General features: G+C 42.7%; 1 protein-coding gene across 1 annotated transcript; it reads left to right on the forward strand.

Annotated features, from left to right (window-relative positions):
* The first annotated feature begins 810 nt into the window (after window positions 1–810).
* Window positions 811–15177, forward strand: LOC132418140 (apoptotic chromatin condensation inducer in the nucleus-like). The gene is made up of 6 exons (XM_069540329.1): window positions 811–983; window positions 2372–2437; window positions 4397–4508; window positions 4931–5054; window positions 14125–14353; window positions 15157–15177. The coding sequence occupies exons 1-6, from the start codon at window positions 846–848 to the stop codon at window positions 15175–15177; spliced, it is 690 nt and encodes a 229-aa protein (XP_069396430.1). The 5' UTR covers window positions 811–845.
* Window positions 15178–15954: the final 777 nt, after the last annotated feature.

Below are 15954 nucleotides of genomic sequence, written 5' to 3' on the forward strand. Positions count from 1 at the left end.
CTCCTAAAGGAATTTTATTCTCTTACTCGAAGAAAGGGCTAACTTTTCCCGAGTCTTGCGACATGGCTTCCACGGCAAGCTCAAGTTCAATTATCACGAATTAGTTCACAGGCTGGGTCGAAAGACACGGTGCTGCCGCTTGCCACTTTGGAGGCCACGGAGCCTGGCATTCCGTGGTCCCAAAGAGCAACGTAGCCTTAGATGGGAGTGGCGGGGATTCGGAGGATGGGAGGCGGCAGCTGTTTCCGTAGGGGAGCGGGAGGCTTGCCCTACTAAGGGCAGCCCGTAAACACCGAGTCTGACCCGGCCCAGGGAGGTACTTCTACCCCGCTTACCTCCCCTTTCCTCTCACAGGGCACCCGGAGACCGTCACAAGAGTGTTTAGACTTCAACTATCGCCGCCGCTTCCAGGTTTCCTAAAAACCCTAAGGAGGGCCAGCCGGGAAGCCCACGCACTTCCGGTCCCGGACCAGCCCCAAACACCCAAGCGCCACAGCGTCTCAGCCTTAGGTCCGGAGATAGCCGAATAATTCCGATTATGGTTATGCCAGAGTCGAGAGCTTCCGAACAGATTCGATTCAAAGCCTCGGTAAGACGAAGAGAACCGAGCTCTGAAAGCAGGATGAGGGAGGGGGAGCGACTAGGAGGATGGAAAGAACCAATTGGTGCCGATGTGGAGACGGAAACACCCGAGAATTTCCGGAGGAGCCCGGGGAGTTCTGAGTGGTAATCGAGGGGTTGACTATGGAAGTGGGCGGGGCCAACTCGGTACGTTCGAAGGGCGTTGGCGGAAATTACCGAAGATGCCCGAAGCCGTCGGGACGGACCCGAGTACCTCACGCAAGATGGCGGAGCTGGAGGAGGTGACTCTGGACGGGAAGCCTCTTCAGGCGCTGCGGGTGACCGACCTGAAGGCCGCACTGGAGCAGCGAGGCCTAGCCAAGAGCGGGCAGAAGAGTGCCCTGGTCAAGCGGCTCAAAGGGGTGAGTAGACGGCGTTGCCGGGGTGTCGGAGGGGAGCTGACCCGGTAGAGCCGAGTCTCTGCCGCGGCGCAGGCGCAGTGTCCGAGCTCGGCGCGAGCTCGCTCAGGCCGCCAGCGCCAGCCTCCGGATCCGCGCGCACGGTGGTTGGGGAGGCTCGCGCTGGAGTGGAGATAGCGCTGGTTCCCGCCTTAACGGTAGCGGCGCGATCCCAAAATGGGAGGGTGCGCGCTACTCTCCCGGAGTGTCTTAAGCTCCTTCCTCCTCCCCCACCCCCTCCTTGTTTGTGTCTGTGGTTTCGGCGCATGCGCTGCAGAAGGAGTTAAATCCCACTACAACCACCGGCGTTGCTGGCCTGAGGGGGGCGAGATGGGCTAGGTCGGAGTTAGGTGTTTAGTTGGGCAGAGGGGATGAGGGGTTGGTATCGGTATCGCAAAGAATAGAATTGGGGTAGGGCAAAAATGTCTGCTTGATTAGATTAGGAGGTGAGATGAAGAGAAACCTTGATCTGAAGGGACTTGGTTAGGGAGGGCTGTATAATTTATAGGGCGTCCAGAAGCAATTCGGGTGGATAAGAGTTTGGTGATTATTGATGAGAGAGGTGAGGCGGGCTGGTATGTGTTGGGGTTTTGAATCGGTTTGAGTAGATTAGGGTGGGATTGTCAAGAGGTAGATGGATGGATTGGTGTGTATAGGTTTGGTGTAAGCGGAGGGAAGGTGTGGATTTCTTGGTTTTAATTAGGGTAAGTTAGGATACGTGAAGAGTAACAGATTCGGGCTGGGTTGGCTCAAGGGTTAAGTTGGCAAACCGTTGCTTACATTGAAGCTGACAGTTCCGTGTGTGGAGGGATTGGATCAGGACACAGTTTATAGAGTCTGTGGTCATTTTGTTCTGTAGCCTCCTCTGAAATTTTTATAAATTTGGTAAATCTAGGTGCCACTCTTTTGGAAACGATACAAGTTCACTCAAGTAGATCTAGTCCTGGGTAACTGACCAAGGAATTCAGTCAGGCCAAAACCATGTTGGTTTCATGTATTTGAACCTGGTTTGAATATTTGAAGTGAAGGGCCAGATTTAGAAGGGACACTACTCAGAAGTGCAGAAGATAATAGGGATTGTAGTACTGGTTCTGTCACTGTCACTGATTTTATTGCATAGCCACATTTTCCCAATATGCCTGCATTTTACATCTGTACATTTGGGAGCAGTAACCATGGCTACCTTTAAGGGTCTTCTGAAGACGAATGAGGACGGAATTAGTAAAGGGCTTTTAGGTCCCTGGAAGAGGAGTACAGTTTAAGTGTGTACGGTTAGTCATTGCCTTTGATGAAGAGATTGGGGGAGGGTTTTTTTCCTCCTGGTTTCTGACTTTTGCCCTTCTCTATACCAGGCTCTAATGCTAGAAAATTTACAGAAACACTCAACACCCCATGCTGCATTCCAGCCAAATTCCCAGGTAAGAAAGAAGGTTCACTAGAAGGGGGGGGCTCTTTGGATGCACGGAGACATGGAAGGACATGATGTAGTATATTTGATGCTTGATTTCTCACCAGTATTTTCCTCAGTTCCCTGGGTTGAAAATGTTTTCATACTAGGACAGTTGAATTCTAATAAAGAATTCACGAATCAGAAGAGCTGTTAGTTAATTTCTGATTCTTGAAACGGTGTGTTCAGAAAGATGTGGCTCTAGTTGATTAAGTGGAGTACAAGGATCTGAAGGCATTTGTTTGACATCAATTTGGAAAAAGTAGTTGATGTCTTTGAATGTAGATATGCGTAGACAATCAACAGGGCAGTATAGGAAAATACTTGCTGATCAAGAAGAATTCTTGTGTTGACATAGATTTTCCAAGAATTCAGTCCTTTGGAAATCATCCACCATTGCTAGTTTTAATATTAACCGTGCAGTTACTCCTAAACGTCATTAATTGCTGTTACTTTGGGCAAGAAACTTAACCTTTGGAGGCCTTGGCTTCCTCAGTTTCCCTGTGTGTAAGATGAGAAAGAGTTGGACTAGATCCATAGTTTTATAACTACTCTGTTGGGATCTTGTGGAGCTGCTTTTGGAGACTTCCTAGAGAAAATTTCTTCCCAAATGAGCAGGGGTTCACATTCCTCTCTTAAACTAGATTAGATCTACTTCTGTCTGCTTTGAATATTGAGTTTCTGCATAAGATTTCTTTGGAAGAAATCATTCCCAGTTTCAAAAAAAAAAGTCTTAGGCTGTGTGGTCTCCTAAGATTCTTTTCAGCTTTTAACATCCCCTCATTATATTGTGTCATGCACTTAAAGGAAAAATCCAGGTCTTTGTTAGTGCAGTGGTGTGCAGCTCCAATACTAGATGAAGTCCCAAGATACAGTGGAAAAACAAGAGAGCTTTCCTACTCCCTTGTTATTAGCTCATGAAGCTGAAAGTATAATCTAACTAGCTTACAGAGGTTAAGTATTTTAACAAGCATAAGAAACTGCATAAGTTAATCACTTTACCATTCTATTCCTTTTGCCGATTACATTTGCAACTTTGAAGTTTTGCTTTTATTAACATAGGTTTTTTGCAACAAATACATACGTTCTCTAATACTTGCAACCCACGCTTCATCAGTGTCCACTGACTACCAAGAGACTCATCTCTATTTTAGGGGGGAAAAAAAACATTTACCACGCTTAGGAAAGATGACTAATGACATAGAAAGTATTTATTCAGATTTTTTTCCTTTTTCTGGAGTTCTAATAGGACTTGCTAAGCAAGAAGCTTCTCGGGAAGAGGACTTGTGAAGAGAAAGCTGAAGGGCAGAATAGTGACATGGGAGTCTGTGTTGCAGAAAAAAATGGGAAAAGGGATTAAGCTCCTGGATTTTAAAAATTGTTACCAAAGATTTCTTCTCACCCAAAGAAAATGGAGTTAGAACTCTGTCTAAATGCTGAATCCCTTTTCTTAGTCTCTTGCTTTCAGGCTTTTAAGTCTAGTAGTTGAATTTTGGAGATGTTTAACAAAATGTTTCCTGGATAGGTGGAGGTTGATCTTTTGTGTGAACAAAAGATGAATTAGTATGAACTAGTATTTTTTTCCTTCAGTTTTTGATATTATTAAAAGGAAAATTTAGATTATCTTTATATAATTTAGATTATCTAAAAATTTAGACTAAAAGGCATAATTTTATAGGAATTTTTATTTTTTTGAATTATTTGTGTATCATTCTTTGGCTGGGAACTGAATATTTAAAATAAAAAATTATGTGTGCAGTTCCTCTTTGCCATCTTCTGTGAATCGTAGGGCTATATATTTTGGTCCTCAACTTAGGAGTAGCTTAGAAAAGGGCCCTCCAACATTTTCCGTATCTTTCCATGGAATTTTGTACCTTGCGTTTTCCTGGTTTGTTTTCCTAGACTATCTTTTTCCATGTCTTCTACACAGATTGGCGAGGAAATGAGCCAGAACAGTTTCATAAAGCAGTATCTGGAAAAGCAGCAGGAGCTGCTTAGGCAGCGTCTGGAACGTGAAGCTCGAGAAGCTGCAGAACTTGAAGGTAAGCCCAGACTGTCACTTCTTACAAGGAGTTCTTCCTGCTTATTCCTTTCACTGAGTAGATGGGCCTGTTTCACTAGGCAGTTTCAGGAATATAAGTCAGGCTGAGACTGCCAGTTATTTGCTTTGGTAGTTTATGGAGCCAAGTGAGTTACTATTTACCTTTTGTCAGGGAAGAAGACACTTAATTTGACTGTCTTGACTAGAAGAGCATTCCTGCCAACAGGAAGAGTTATAAGTAAATTAAGCTACCCTTTAGATGAACAAGAGCCTTATCTTAGGGAGTTTTTCTCTATGGACAGTGCTCTTTTTAGTATATACTCTGTATCCGTGACTTTGCCTGACCTCCTTCACTCCTCTACATATTCCCACATGCTGAGCCCTTCACTCCCTCCCTGCCCCGACCCAATCTGTACTTTGCAGAAGCTTCAGCTGAGTCGGAGGACGAGATGATCCATCCCGAGGGAGTGGCTTCCCTGCTGCCTCCTGACTTTCAGAGCAGCCTGGAGAGACCAGAGCTGGAGCTCAGCAGACATTCACCCAGTACGTATCTCCCTCCCCACTGCGCTGTTTTGTCAATCCTGCGTAGTTGGTGGGGGGAGGTAGTTACACCTCCTTTCATGCTAAGCCTCCATTAAAGTCCCAGGGCAATTCTGTGACAGTGTTATTTGACATCTGTTTTTCATGGAAATTATGTCCTTTTTGAAGTCTGCGTTCACCTCTATGTTGTGTTGACCTCTCAGTATTTTATGAGGCAGTCTGATTTTTCTTCTCATCTGTATACCTCTCTAACTTCCTCTGCCTCTGAATTTAGCAACAGTCAAAACTCTTTTTCATCTCTTCACCAATTGTATATATTGTGTGTTACACATCCAGTCATCCCCCCAAATGGGCATCTGCAGTTTATTAATTCATTCAACAAGTTTTTACAAGTAAAAACTTGCCTGTTGTATGCCAGGCTTGTGCTAGGCACCAGGAATATAGTAGAGAAAAAGACAAGTCTCTGTCATAATGAAACATACAGTCTAGTGAGAAGATGGACATTAAACAAATTATTACATAATTAACTGGAGTTATGCTGTGTACTATGAGAGGCAGTGCAGAGTATTATTTGAGCATATTACGGGGAGCTCAAACCCAGTGTGTGGAATTGGTTCAGGTAAGATTAATTTTTTCACATTTAAAAAAATGTTAAGCACCCACTTTTGTATAGTATCTCAAGCAAAAGTCTGTAAATGCAGCCTTTGTCTTCTAGGAACTACCTGTCAAAACAGTGTGCCTTTAGGGGAACATGCGTATAAGACATGTGAACAGTAGGTAGATAAAGTAAACCAGTGTGTAAATTAACAAGTATTTTGAATGATTGTTAATGTTAGTGGTCATGGAGAAGGTGATCATTCCATATTTAATACTTCTAGAATGTATAGAAGTTGCTAGCTCTTCTGGTTAATATGGAACTCTTTCCGGAAAGCAGATTTTTAGGAGATACTTAATGATGGGAGAGAAATAATTTCTTTTAGAGATCTCTTTTCTCTTCAAAATAAAAACAGCAAACCACCAATTGATTCATTTTGCTCTTAGCACTCTTTTTTTCCCTGATTGTAAAGCCATGTGGAAGGGGAAAACTCTTTTTATAAATTAGTTGTCAGCATTGCTTCTTAAATAAAAATAAGCCAAAAAATTACGTATAGAATTCCTGCTGTGTACGTGTCTCTATGCTAGAGTGTGTGGGGAGTCAGCACATTGTAAAATCTATTAGGGAGAGAGAAGACAACTGCACATAAAACTAACAATGGAAGATGGTATGTTTTAGGTGACATACAAGTAGTACGGACACACGTACCACTGGAATTCCAAAGAGTAAAAAATTCTCTGAGGATTAGAGAGATTAGAGAGAGCCTCATGAAGGAGGTGTAGGATTTGAGTGAGCCTTAGAAATATGTAGGATTTGAGTTGGCACAGAGAAGACAAGAGGGTATTTTTAGGAAGGAACAAAGGCACAGAGGTAGGAAGGAAGGTGATATTTAATTTTAAAGGTAATGGGGGAACCATTGAAAATTCTTGATAGCAATATGATTTGATAAGGAACTCTTGAAAAAGAGAGAGCCTCTTTCTGTTCTAAATGTAACTTGAAGTGAAAATGAGGAATGTCCTGAAATAGATATAAGGTTTCAAAAGCAAGTAAAGATTTAGAGTGAGGAAGGTGGCCAGTAGTCTCTTAAGTGCTTTGTGTCTTCAGCAGGACTATGCCTATGGCTGTAATTGTTGGAGGAGGGGAAAAAAAACAGGTGAAAGGAAAGAGGTGAAAAAAAAGTAAGAAATGAATGTAGTAAATTGTAGAATACAACAAACAATTGCTGTGTGTCCTCTTCGGTATACTCTATCCATAAACTTTCCTACCTCTGATCTTGGTTAGAATGTGAATTTCATAACAGATGTGGCGTAAAATTTGGTCAAGGTCCTAAATGGAGTGGTAGTTTGGAGTTCCAGCAGTGCTTGGTTGGATCGGTAGTAATGCCTGGAGTTTACCCAGAAATTAGATTTTTTTTTTTTTTTTTTTTTTTTTTTTTTTAGTTGTACGCGGGCCTCTCACTGTTGTGGCCTCTCCTGTTGCGGAGCACAGGCTCCGGACGCGCAGGCTCAGCGGCCATGGCTCACGGGCCCAGCCGCTCCGCGGCACGTGAGATCTTCCCGGACCGGGGCACGAACCCATGTCCCTTGCATCGGCAGGCGGACTCTCAACCACTGCGCCACCAGGGAAGCCCAGAAATTAGATTTTTTTCAGGTGTACAGCGTCAGTCTGCCGTAGGCTCGTAAACTATTAGGCTTCCAGCTTATTTGTTAGCTTTGGATGTTTGGGGTTCCTTATTTAGTAAGATTTTGATTAAGGTTCCTAGTAACATATTTTGGTAATCAGTAGTGGTACCTGAGGATTTTTTTTTTTAAATAAATTTATTTATTTATTTTGGCTGCATTGGGTCCTCGCTGCGCGCAGGCTTTCTCTAGTTGCAGCGAGCAGGGGCTACTCTCCGTTGCAGTGCGCAGGCTTTCTCTAATTGCAGCGAGCGGGGGCTACTCTCCGTTGCAGTGCGCAGGCTTCTCGTTGCGGTGACTTCTCTTGTGGAGCACGGGCTCTAGGCGCGTGGGCTTCAATAGTTGTGTCTTGCGGGCTCTAGAGCACAGGCTCAGTAGTTGTGGCGCGTGGGCTTAGTTGCTCTGCGGCATGTGGGATCTTCCCAGACCAGGGCTCGAACCCGTGTCCCCTGCATTGGCAGGTGGATTCTTACCCACTGCGCCACCAGGGAAGCCCCTGGATATTATTTTTTTTAAGAATATGAATTCCTGGGCCCTGCCCCAAGAATCTCAAAGAATGTAAGTCCTGAGACCTTATATTTTTAAAAAGTCCCCTGGTAGTTCTGTTGATCAGCTCAGTTTATGAATGACTAAATGAAAGAATAGTTTTTCAGCATTATAGTTAATCAAGATCCTTGGCTTATTATATGCCAGCAATCTCGCATTAATGTGCTGTAGTCACAATCCCAAATAGGAAGGAAAAATTGGTTTATAAAATCCTGCCTGGCTCTCCTTCTTGACTTCATATCTTTCCATCACTTTCTTCAGATTTTTCTAAGATGTTGGGAGTCAGTATTCACCCTCCATAGTCAGAAGTTGCCTCCTAGATCGTGACTGGGTATACAACAGTCCTTATTATCTTCAGTTAATTTTTCCAAAAAGAGCCCACTCTAGGAAAATTAGGAGGAAAAATACAAAAACATTTAAAAATGGATATTCAGAATACAGATTGATTAACAAAGGTATAGCCCCAGGGGATCTTAGCCAGCCTTTGGCTTACAGAGCATTTAGCCCTCATTCCTGTTCTTGTGTTAAATCTGGATGCTGAGATTATAAAGAAATGTTAGGTAAGTTACTTATACAGCTAACATGAGTCATATTTAGGGTTGGCATCATTGCCAGGTCTCCATTCTCTTAATTTCTGCTGCTTTTTCATACCCAAGGATACCCTCTGGCCACAGGCTTTGCTCTGATCTCTGTAGCTACCTAACCTGGATCCTGCAAATCCTGCCCAGGGATTTGTTTTCCAAGATGAAGAAACTACCTTCCTATATGACCCTTAAACATTCTTCAGTCTGTTTTTTTTGTTTGGTTTTTTGTGGGGTTTTTTGCCAAGCTGTGCGGCATCCGGGATCCTCTGATCAGGGATCGAACCTGTGCTCCCTACGTTGGGGGAGCACAGAGTCTTAACCACTGGACCACCAGGGAAGGCCCCATTCTTCACTTTAATACATTCTACACTGCCTTTGCTCTCCTGAAGGCTTCTGGCTTTGGAATCTTAGAAATCTTACATTCACCCTGGCTTGCTTTTTAACTCCTGAAATACATTTATTAACCTGTTACCAGTATTCGTACCACTCTTTGCTAAAGGTGCTCAGTTTCTGCACACATTATTAACATCTGGCTGAAGACACTCATGTGGCCATGTTCACATAATAGAAGATGGCACCTTTCCCAGAACCTTGTCTGCATCACATCAGCTCCTTACAAGGAGCTGGAAGAAATTCCTCATCTCTTTCTTATATTTTGTATTGCTTACTAGGCTCTTGTTTTCATGTCTGAGGTTCCCCTCCAGCTGTCATTTTCTTTGCAAAACAGTGATGTCCAGAACTTTCTGACCAGCCCTTCCCATTTTTCCCACATCTCTTTGATGACTTATTAGGCAAGTGCTTCTAGAGGAGGGATCATCTAGAATCCTGTCATTGCAGTTTTATAGTATCAAAATAACATTATGATCTAATAGAATAGCATACAGTTTATAATTGATGGAGATAAAGGCTATTTGCTTGTGCATACCTAATTTTAAAATCACAGCTCCAGAACTCTTATTTGATCTGTTTAGCACATTTATCTCTGGTAAACTTTGTACATGCCTTTTTTCCCCCCTTAAAATCACATTTATTTATTCAGAGCATATATGTGCTTTGTTATTCACTGCAAAGCATCTTTGGTATATGTGCTTGTAACACTTGCTTTTAAGTTGAAAATAAACAACAAAGAGAATGTTTCTTATATAGAACTTGCAGTGGTAAAAGCAAGTACTTGGGTTGGCTAGGCCTGTGAATTTTAACTGTTCGTAGTATTTGAGGCGTATCAGAGAATCTCTCCTGTAGGTTTTCCCTCCAGGGTATAGGATTTTATTGTTTTAAAAATGTTTGTTTTCTTATTACAAAAAGTAGTGTGTATTCATTAGAAAATTTTTGGAAAAACAGGAAAAAACAGGTTTTCGTTTGTTTTATTTGGCTGCGCTGTGCAGCTCGTGGGATCTTAGTTCCCCTACCAGGGATCGAACCTGGGCCCCGGCAGTGAAAGCACCGAGTCCTTACCAATAGACCACAAAGGAATTCCCTAATTTTTAAAAAATTTTATTGGCATATAGTTGATTTACAATGTTGCGTTAGTTTCAGGTATACTGTAAAGTGAATCACTTATACATATATATCCACTCTTTTTTAGATTCTTTTCCCATATAGGCCCTTTAAACAGGTTTTTAAGTCATCAGAAGTCCCACAAACAAAAATAACCACAGTTGATAGTTTGCTATATAATTTTCCAGTCTTTTCTTTGCCTATTTATAAGCTTAAGATATCTGCAATTTTCAAATCTTTACCTTCCCTCCAACCTGGGTAACTTTTTCTTCTTCTTTTTATTTTTATCTTTTAATTTATTTTATTTATTTTTGGCTGCGTTGGGTCTTTGTTGCTGCATGCGGGCTTTCTCTAGTTGTGGCGCACGAGCTTTCTCTAGTTGCGGCGAGCGGGGGCTACTCATCGTTGTGGTGCGCGTGCTCCTCATTGCGGTGGCTTCTCTTGTTGCGGAGCACGGGCTCCAGGCAAACGGGCTCAGTAGTTGTAGCTTGCAGGCTCTAGAGTGCAGGCTCAGTAGTTTTGGCGCACGGGCTTAGTTGCTCCGCGGCATGTGGGATCTTCCCCAACCAGGGCATGAATCCGTGTTCCCTGCATTGGCAGGTGGATTCTTTTTCTTTTTTTCTTTTTTTTTTTTTTTTGCAGTACGCAGGCCTCTCACTGTTGTGGCCTCTCCCATTGCGGAGCACAGGCTCCAGACACGCAGGCTCAGCGGCCATGGCTCACAGGCCCAGCTGCTCCGCGGCACATGGGATCTTCCCGGACCGGGGCACAAACCCATGTCCCCTGCATCGACAGGCGGACTCAACCACTGCACCACCAGGGAAGCCCTGGCAGATGGATTCTTAACCACTGCACCACCAGGGAAGCCTCTTCTTTTTTTTTTTTTTTTTTTTTAATTCTTGAGCATCTGGATAGTGATTTTTTTTTTAAGACATTATTTTTTTTAGAGCAGTTTTAGGTTCACAGCAAAATCGTAAAGGTACAGAGATTTCTCATACACCCTCTGCCCCCACGTATGCATAGCCTCTCTTAATATCAACATCCCGCACCAGAGTGGTACATTTTTTACAATGGGTGAACATACACTGACACATCATAATCACCCAAAGTCTATAGTTTACCTTAGGGTTCATTCTTGATGTTGTACATTCTGTGGGTTTGGACAAATGTATAATGACATGTATCCATCATTAGAGTATCATACCAGGGTATTTTCACTGCCCTAAAACTCCTCTTTGCTCTGCCTGTTCATCCCTCTCTCCACCCTCTGTCTTTTTTTTTCTTTTTTGTTAAACTACAATAAGTCAGCTTCTTTCCCTTATTTTGATACATGCCAAGGAGCTTTTCCTGAAATTCATGGAAAAGGTTTTCTTTTGCTTTTCCTCATTTTGTAATTTAACCTATTCCAGGTCATTTAATTATGAAATTATTGATTATTATAGGCACCACATTATTTATTAATATCTTACAGATTACTCTTTAAATCTTTGCTGAAGAATCTGACCTGTCACTGAATATCCTAACCCTAGTTCCTGTACACACACCTGTAATGCAAGTCTTTATTCTCTAACCCAGATATGAAATGGTATATATTCAAAGATCCTGTTAATCAAGTGATCATGGAGTAAAGTTTTATGAAATATGTGCAGTCTTCTAGTTCATTCTGTAAGTTTCTTTTCTTCTTTTAGTTACAGAAGCAGAGACTAGTTTAGTTTAGATTGCTGGAATAAAATAAGAGAGAAGACCTTGGATGAGAGCTCACACCATCTGCTTTATTTGCACTAGTTTAAATACTGTTCGGGTAGCACAGGTTTTTATGGATCATTTAAACCTTTTGTACTGTATCGTACGTATCTGAAATATAATTATATTTAGGCTGTTTTCTAAACTGGTTCACATCAATATTTGCATTGCTACTCTGTAATATTTTAACACTGGTAGGAAACGTAGAGGTCTTCCGGTCCATCCCCTCCATTTTCTCAGTCAAGACACTGAGACCCAAATTATTTAAGTGATTTACCCACAGTTACCTTCCTTCATGGAACGTAAGTGAAATTTTTTTCCAGTTTTACATGGAGTTGTTATTTGGAACGACCAACCTGTGCCCCCTGCAGTGTAAGCATGGAGTCTTAACCACTGAACTGCCAGGGAAGTCCACAAGCTTTCTTTTAATAGTAGAGCTTATTTTTCTTTAAGATAATCTCACCTTGAGCTCCATATATAAAACATAATTGAGAGGGGCCATTTCTGAAGCCCTGAGCCCTGAAAATCATTTCTCTTAAGTACTTGTATCATGAGATAATTGTTTTACAAACTGGTATATTAATCATGATGTTTTGGTCAAAACTAGTGGTGGCAATAGGCAGTCCAAAAAAATGGACACTGAACACAGTGAAGTCTTGGGCTTTGATTCAGTGACAAAACATTTTACAGAAATAAATGTACTTTGTGCTAGACAATTTGAAGCCCTTGGTAGTTATTTTACATTTATTTGAATTATTTATAATATGTGAATTGGCTTTGTGACATTAAAAACATTCCAGATGTGCATAGCAGGAATTATCAACATGACCCTGACCCTTAGGGCTTTATATAGTCTTTTCTTCCACATAGAAGTCAGAGAGATTAATACAGATATGTATTGAGCCGCTCATATGCTTTGATCGATTGAATTTTAGAAAGCAGTCTTGAATGAATGTTCATGTTATGAGTCTGACTTGGTTTTTTTTCATTTGATAGGAAAAAGCGCCTCTATTTCCGAAGAGAAAGGTGAATCTGATGATGAGAAACCAAGGAAAGGAGAAAGACGATCATCCAGAGTCAGACAGGTAACTCAGTTACCTCTGAAAGCATCCTTCACCTCTTTGGGTAATGCCTTGGATATCTCCTCCTCCTCCTCTTTTTCCTCAAACTATTTCAGAGTTGGTATCTCTCTAGCTTTCTGTATAGTCATCTCCTTTCTCTTCATAATCATTTTTCTTGTTTTTTGTTTTCTAATTTATATCTGCTCTGGCCTTTGGATTTCTTTTTTAGCCATGCTGTGAGCATGTGGGATCTTAGTTCCCTGACAAGGGATCGCACCCACATCCCCTGCATTTGGAAGCGTGGTGTCTTAACCCCTGGACTGCCAGGGAAGTCCCTGGCCTTCGAATTTCTAAAAGAATATATAAAAAAGTAACTGTGGGACTTCCCTGGTGGCGCAGTGGTTGAGAGTCCGCCTGCCGATGCAGGGGACACGGATTCGTGCCCCGGTCCGGGAAGATCCCACATGCCGCGGAGCAGCTGGGCCCATGAGCCATGGCCGCTGGGCCTGCACGTCCGGAGCCTGTGCTCCGCAACAGGAGAGGCCACAACAGTGAGAGGCCCGTGTACCTCAAAAAAAACAAAACAAATAAAAAAATAACTGTGAAAGTTAGTAGGCTGGTCTGTATTCCTAAGGTAGCATATTATTAGAAAAGATATAATTCATTATTCAATTAAAACCTTAAAGCTGTATGATACAGTGTTAAGTAAACAGTATACAAAAGCATATGTATAGTGTAATTACAACTGTGGAAAAGAAACAATGGGAAAAAATTAAATATACCCCAAAGATGATCAAAATAATCGCATTTATTGATAATAGGTCAGTCCCGCCCCCACCCCCTTTCTAGATGTTCAGTTTATATATATATATATATATATTTTTTTTCTTTCTTTTGGTATGCGGGCCTCTCACCTCTGTGGCCTCTCCTGTTGCGGAGCACAGGCTCCGGACGCGCAGGCTCAGCGGCCATGGCTCATGGGCCCAGCTGCTCCGCGGCATGTGGGATCTTCCCGGACCGGGGCACGAACTCGTGTCCCCTGCATCAGCAGGCGGACTTTCAACCACTGCGCCATCAGGGAAGCCCTATATTTATTTTTAAAGCTTGACGCTAACAAATGAAGTACTAGCAGTTTCATTATTTTATTCTTTTTGGTCACTCTATTTTGATTCCTGTAAGAGCCCATACTAGTCACGTGTGTCTCTTGTCGCATTTGTTTTCTGTGTTGCTGAAAGCATATATCATTGAGTTTCTTCGTCATGTGTGTGTCTTGTGAGATACTTTTTCTCCTCTGTTGATAGTGAGCAAATATACTTGGAACCATTGAATATTTTTTCTTTCAGGCAAGAGCAGCTAAACTCTCTGAGTGTAGCCAGGCTGCTGAGGAGGAAGAGGATCAAGAAACACCTTCCAGAAATCTGAGGCTCAGAGCAGATCGAAATTTGAAAACTGAAGAGGAAGAAGAAGAGGACGAGGAAGAGGAAGAAGAGGAGGAAGAGGAGGAAGACGATGATGAGGGACAAAAATCTAGGGATGCACCAGTCCTGAAGCAGTTTAAGGAAGAAGAGGGGGAAGAGAAGCCCAGTGTAAAAGTTGAGGAGGTAATGGATGAGAGATCCCAAACTATAAGATCCCAGGAACAGGAGGGGTTAGAGAGAGGAGGGAGAGTTACAAGGTCCCAGGAAGAGGCCAGAAGAAGTCATCTGGCCAGACATCAGCAGGAGAAAGAGATGAAAACAGCTTCTCCCCTTGAGGAAGAAGAAAGAGAAATAAAACCTTCAAAAAGCTTGGAGGAAAAATCCAAGTCCCCTTCCCCTCCTCGATTGACTGAAGATCTGGAGAAGGCCCCTGTTGTGCTACAACCAGAGCAAACTGCTAGTGAGGAGGAGACTCCCCCACCTTTACTTACCAAGGAAGCATCTTCTCCACCACCTAATACACAACTCCAGAGTGAAGAAGAAATAGAACCCATGGAAGGCCCAGCCCCTCCTGTCCTTATTCAGTTGTCTCCTCCTAATACAGATGCTGAGGCCAGGGAGCTCTTACTGTCTCAGCATACTGTGCAGTTGGTGGGAGGTCTGTCTCCTTTGTCAAGCCCTGCAGACACCAAAGTAGAATCTCCAGTAGAGAAAGTGCCAGAGGAGAGTGTCCTGCCTCTAGTTCAGAAAAGCACACAAGCTGAATCCTCAACCCAGAAGGGTCTTGAAACTGAATCAGAAAAATCAGCTCAACCACTCCCTCTAAAAATCGAGGAATTCACACTGGCCAAAGGGATCACGGAGGAATCTTTGGAACAGAAGGAAGACAGAAGGGCTTCTCATACTCTTGTCCCAAGCCACAGATTGAAACGGTCAGCTGACTCATCCTCTAGCCGATCCTCCTCATCGTCATCCTCCAGTTCTAGATCAAGATCTCGCTCTCCTGACAGCTCAGGCTCTCAGTCTCATTCACCTCCAAGATCCAAGCAGAGAGATGTATCTCAGGCAGGTACTCATTCCAACCCTCGTGGTAGACCCAAGATGGGCTCCAGGTCAACATCAGAATCCAGGTCCCGTTCCCGTTCACGTTCACGTTCAGCGTCAAGCAACAGCAGAAAAGTAAGTGTGGGAGAATCCTGGGTGCGTTGATGTTCTGTCTGTACTGCAGTGTTTTTCAACCCCTGGAGAATCTATCATCATTTCCAGCAGAAAAGCTTCCTTTAAGTCCCCAGTACAGTGATTACTTTCTTCTCATTTCGGAGTCTCACTTTCAACTCATTGATTCCTAAGTTGGGTCCTTTTTTCAATTTGATTCCCTTTGATTGCAAAGAAAGCTGAATCCATACCCATTTCCTCTGCTAGACTATAAACTTCTTGAGGATATGGACATGCCTTTTTATGTGTGTATCCCAGTACCCAGCACCTAGTTGGGAGTTGATAAACAATTTGTTGAGTAATCTAGGAAGTCAGGGAGGTCACTAAATGAAACAGGAATAAACCTAGGGAAAGATGTAAATAAAATCTTTGAATAAAAAGATCTAAAGTATTAAGTTGGAAAACTCAGTGATCTACTGAATATATGGCATATAAAATAATTTGCCTAATGTGTTTCATTTCTTTAGTCTCTGAGCCCTGGAGTCTCCAGGGACAGCAGCACCAGCTACACTGAAACCAAAGATCCCTCTTCTGGTCAGGAGGTTGCAACTCCACCATTGCCACAGCTT

Source organism: Delphinus delphis, chromosome 2 (assembly GCF_949987515.2).
Source record: "Delphinus delphis chromosome 2, mDelDel1.2, whole genome shotgun sequence".
In the NCBI taxonomy this organism is placed as follows: domain Eukaryota; kingdom Metazoa; phylum Chordata; class Mammalia; order Artiodactyla; family Delphinidae; genus Delphinus; species Delphinus delphis.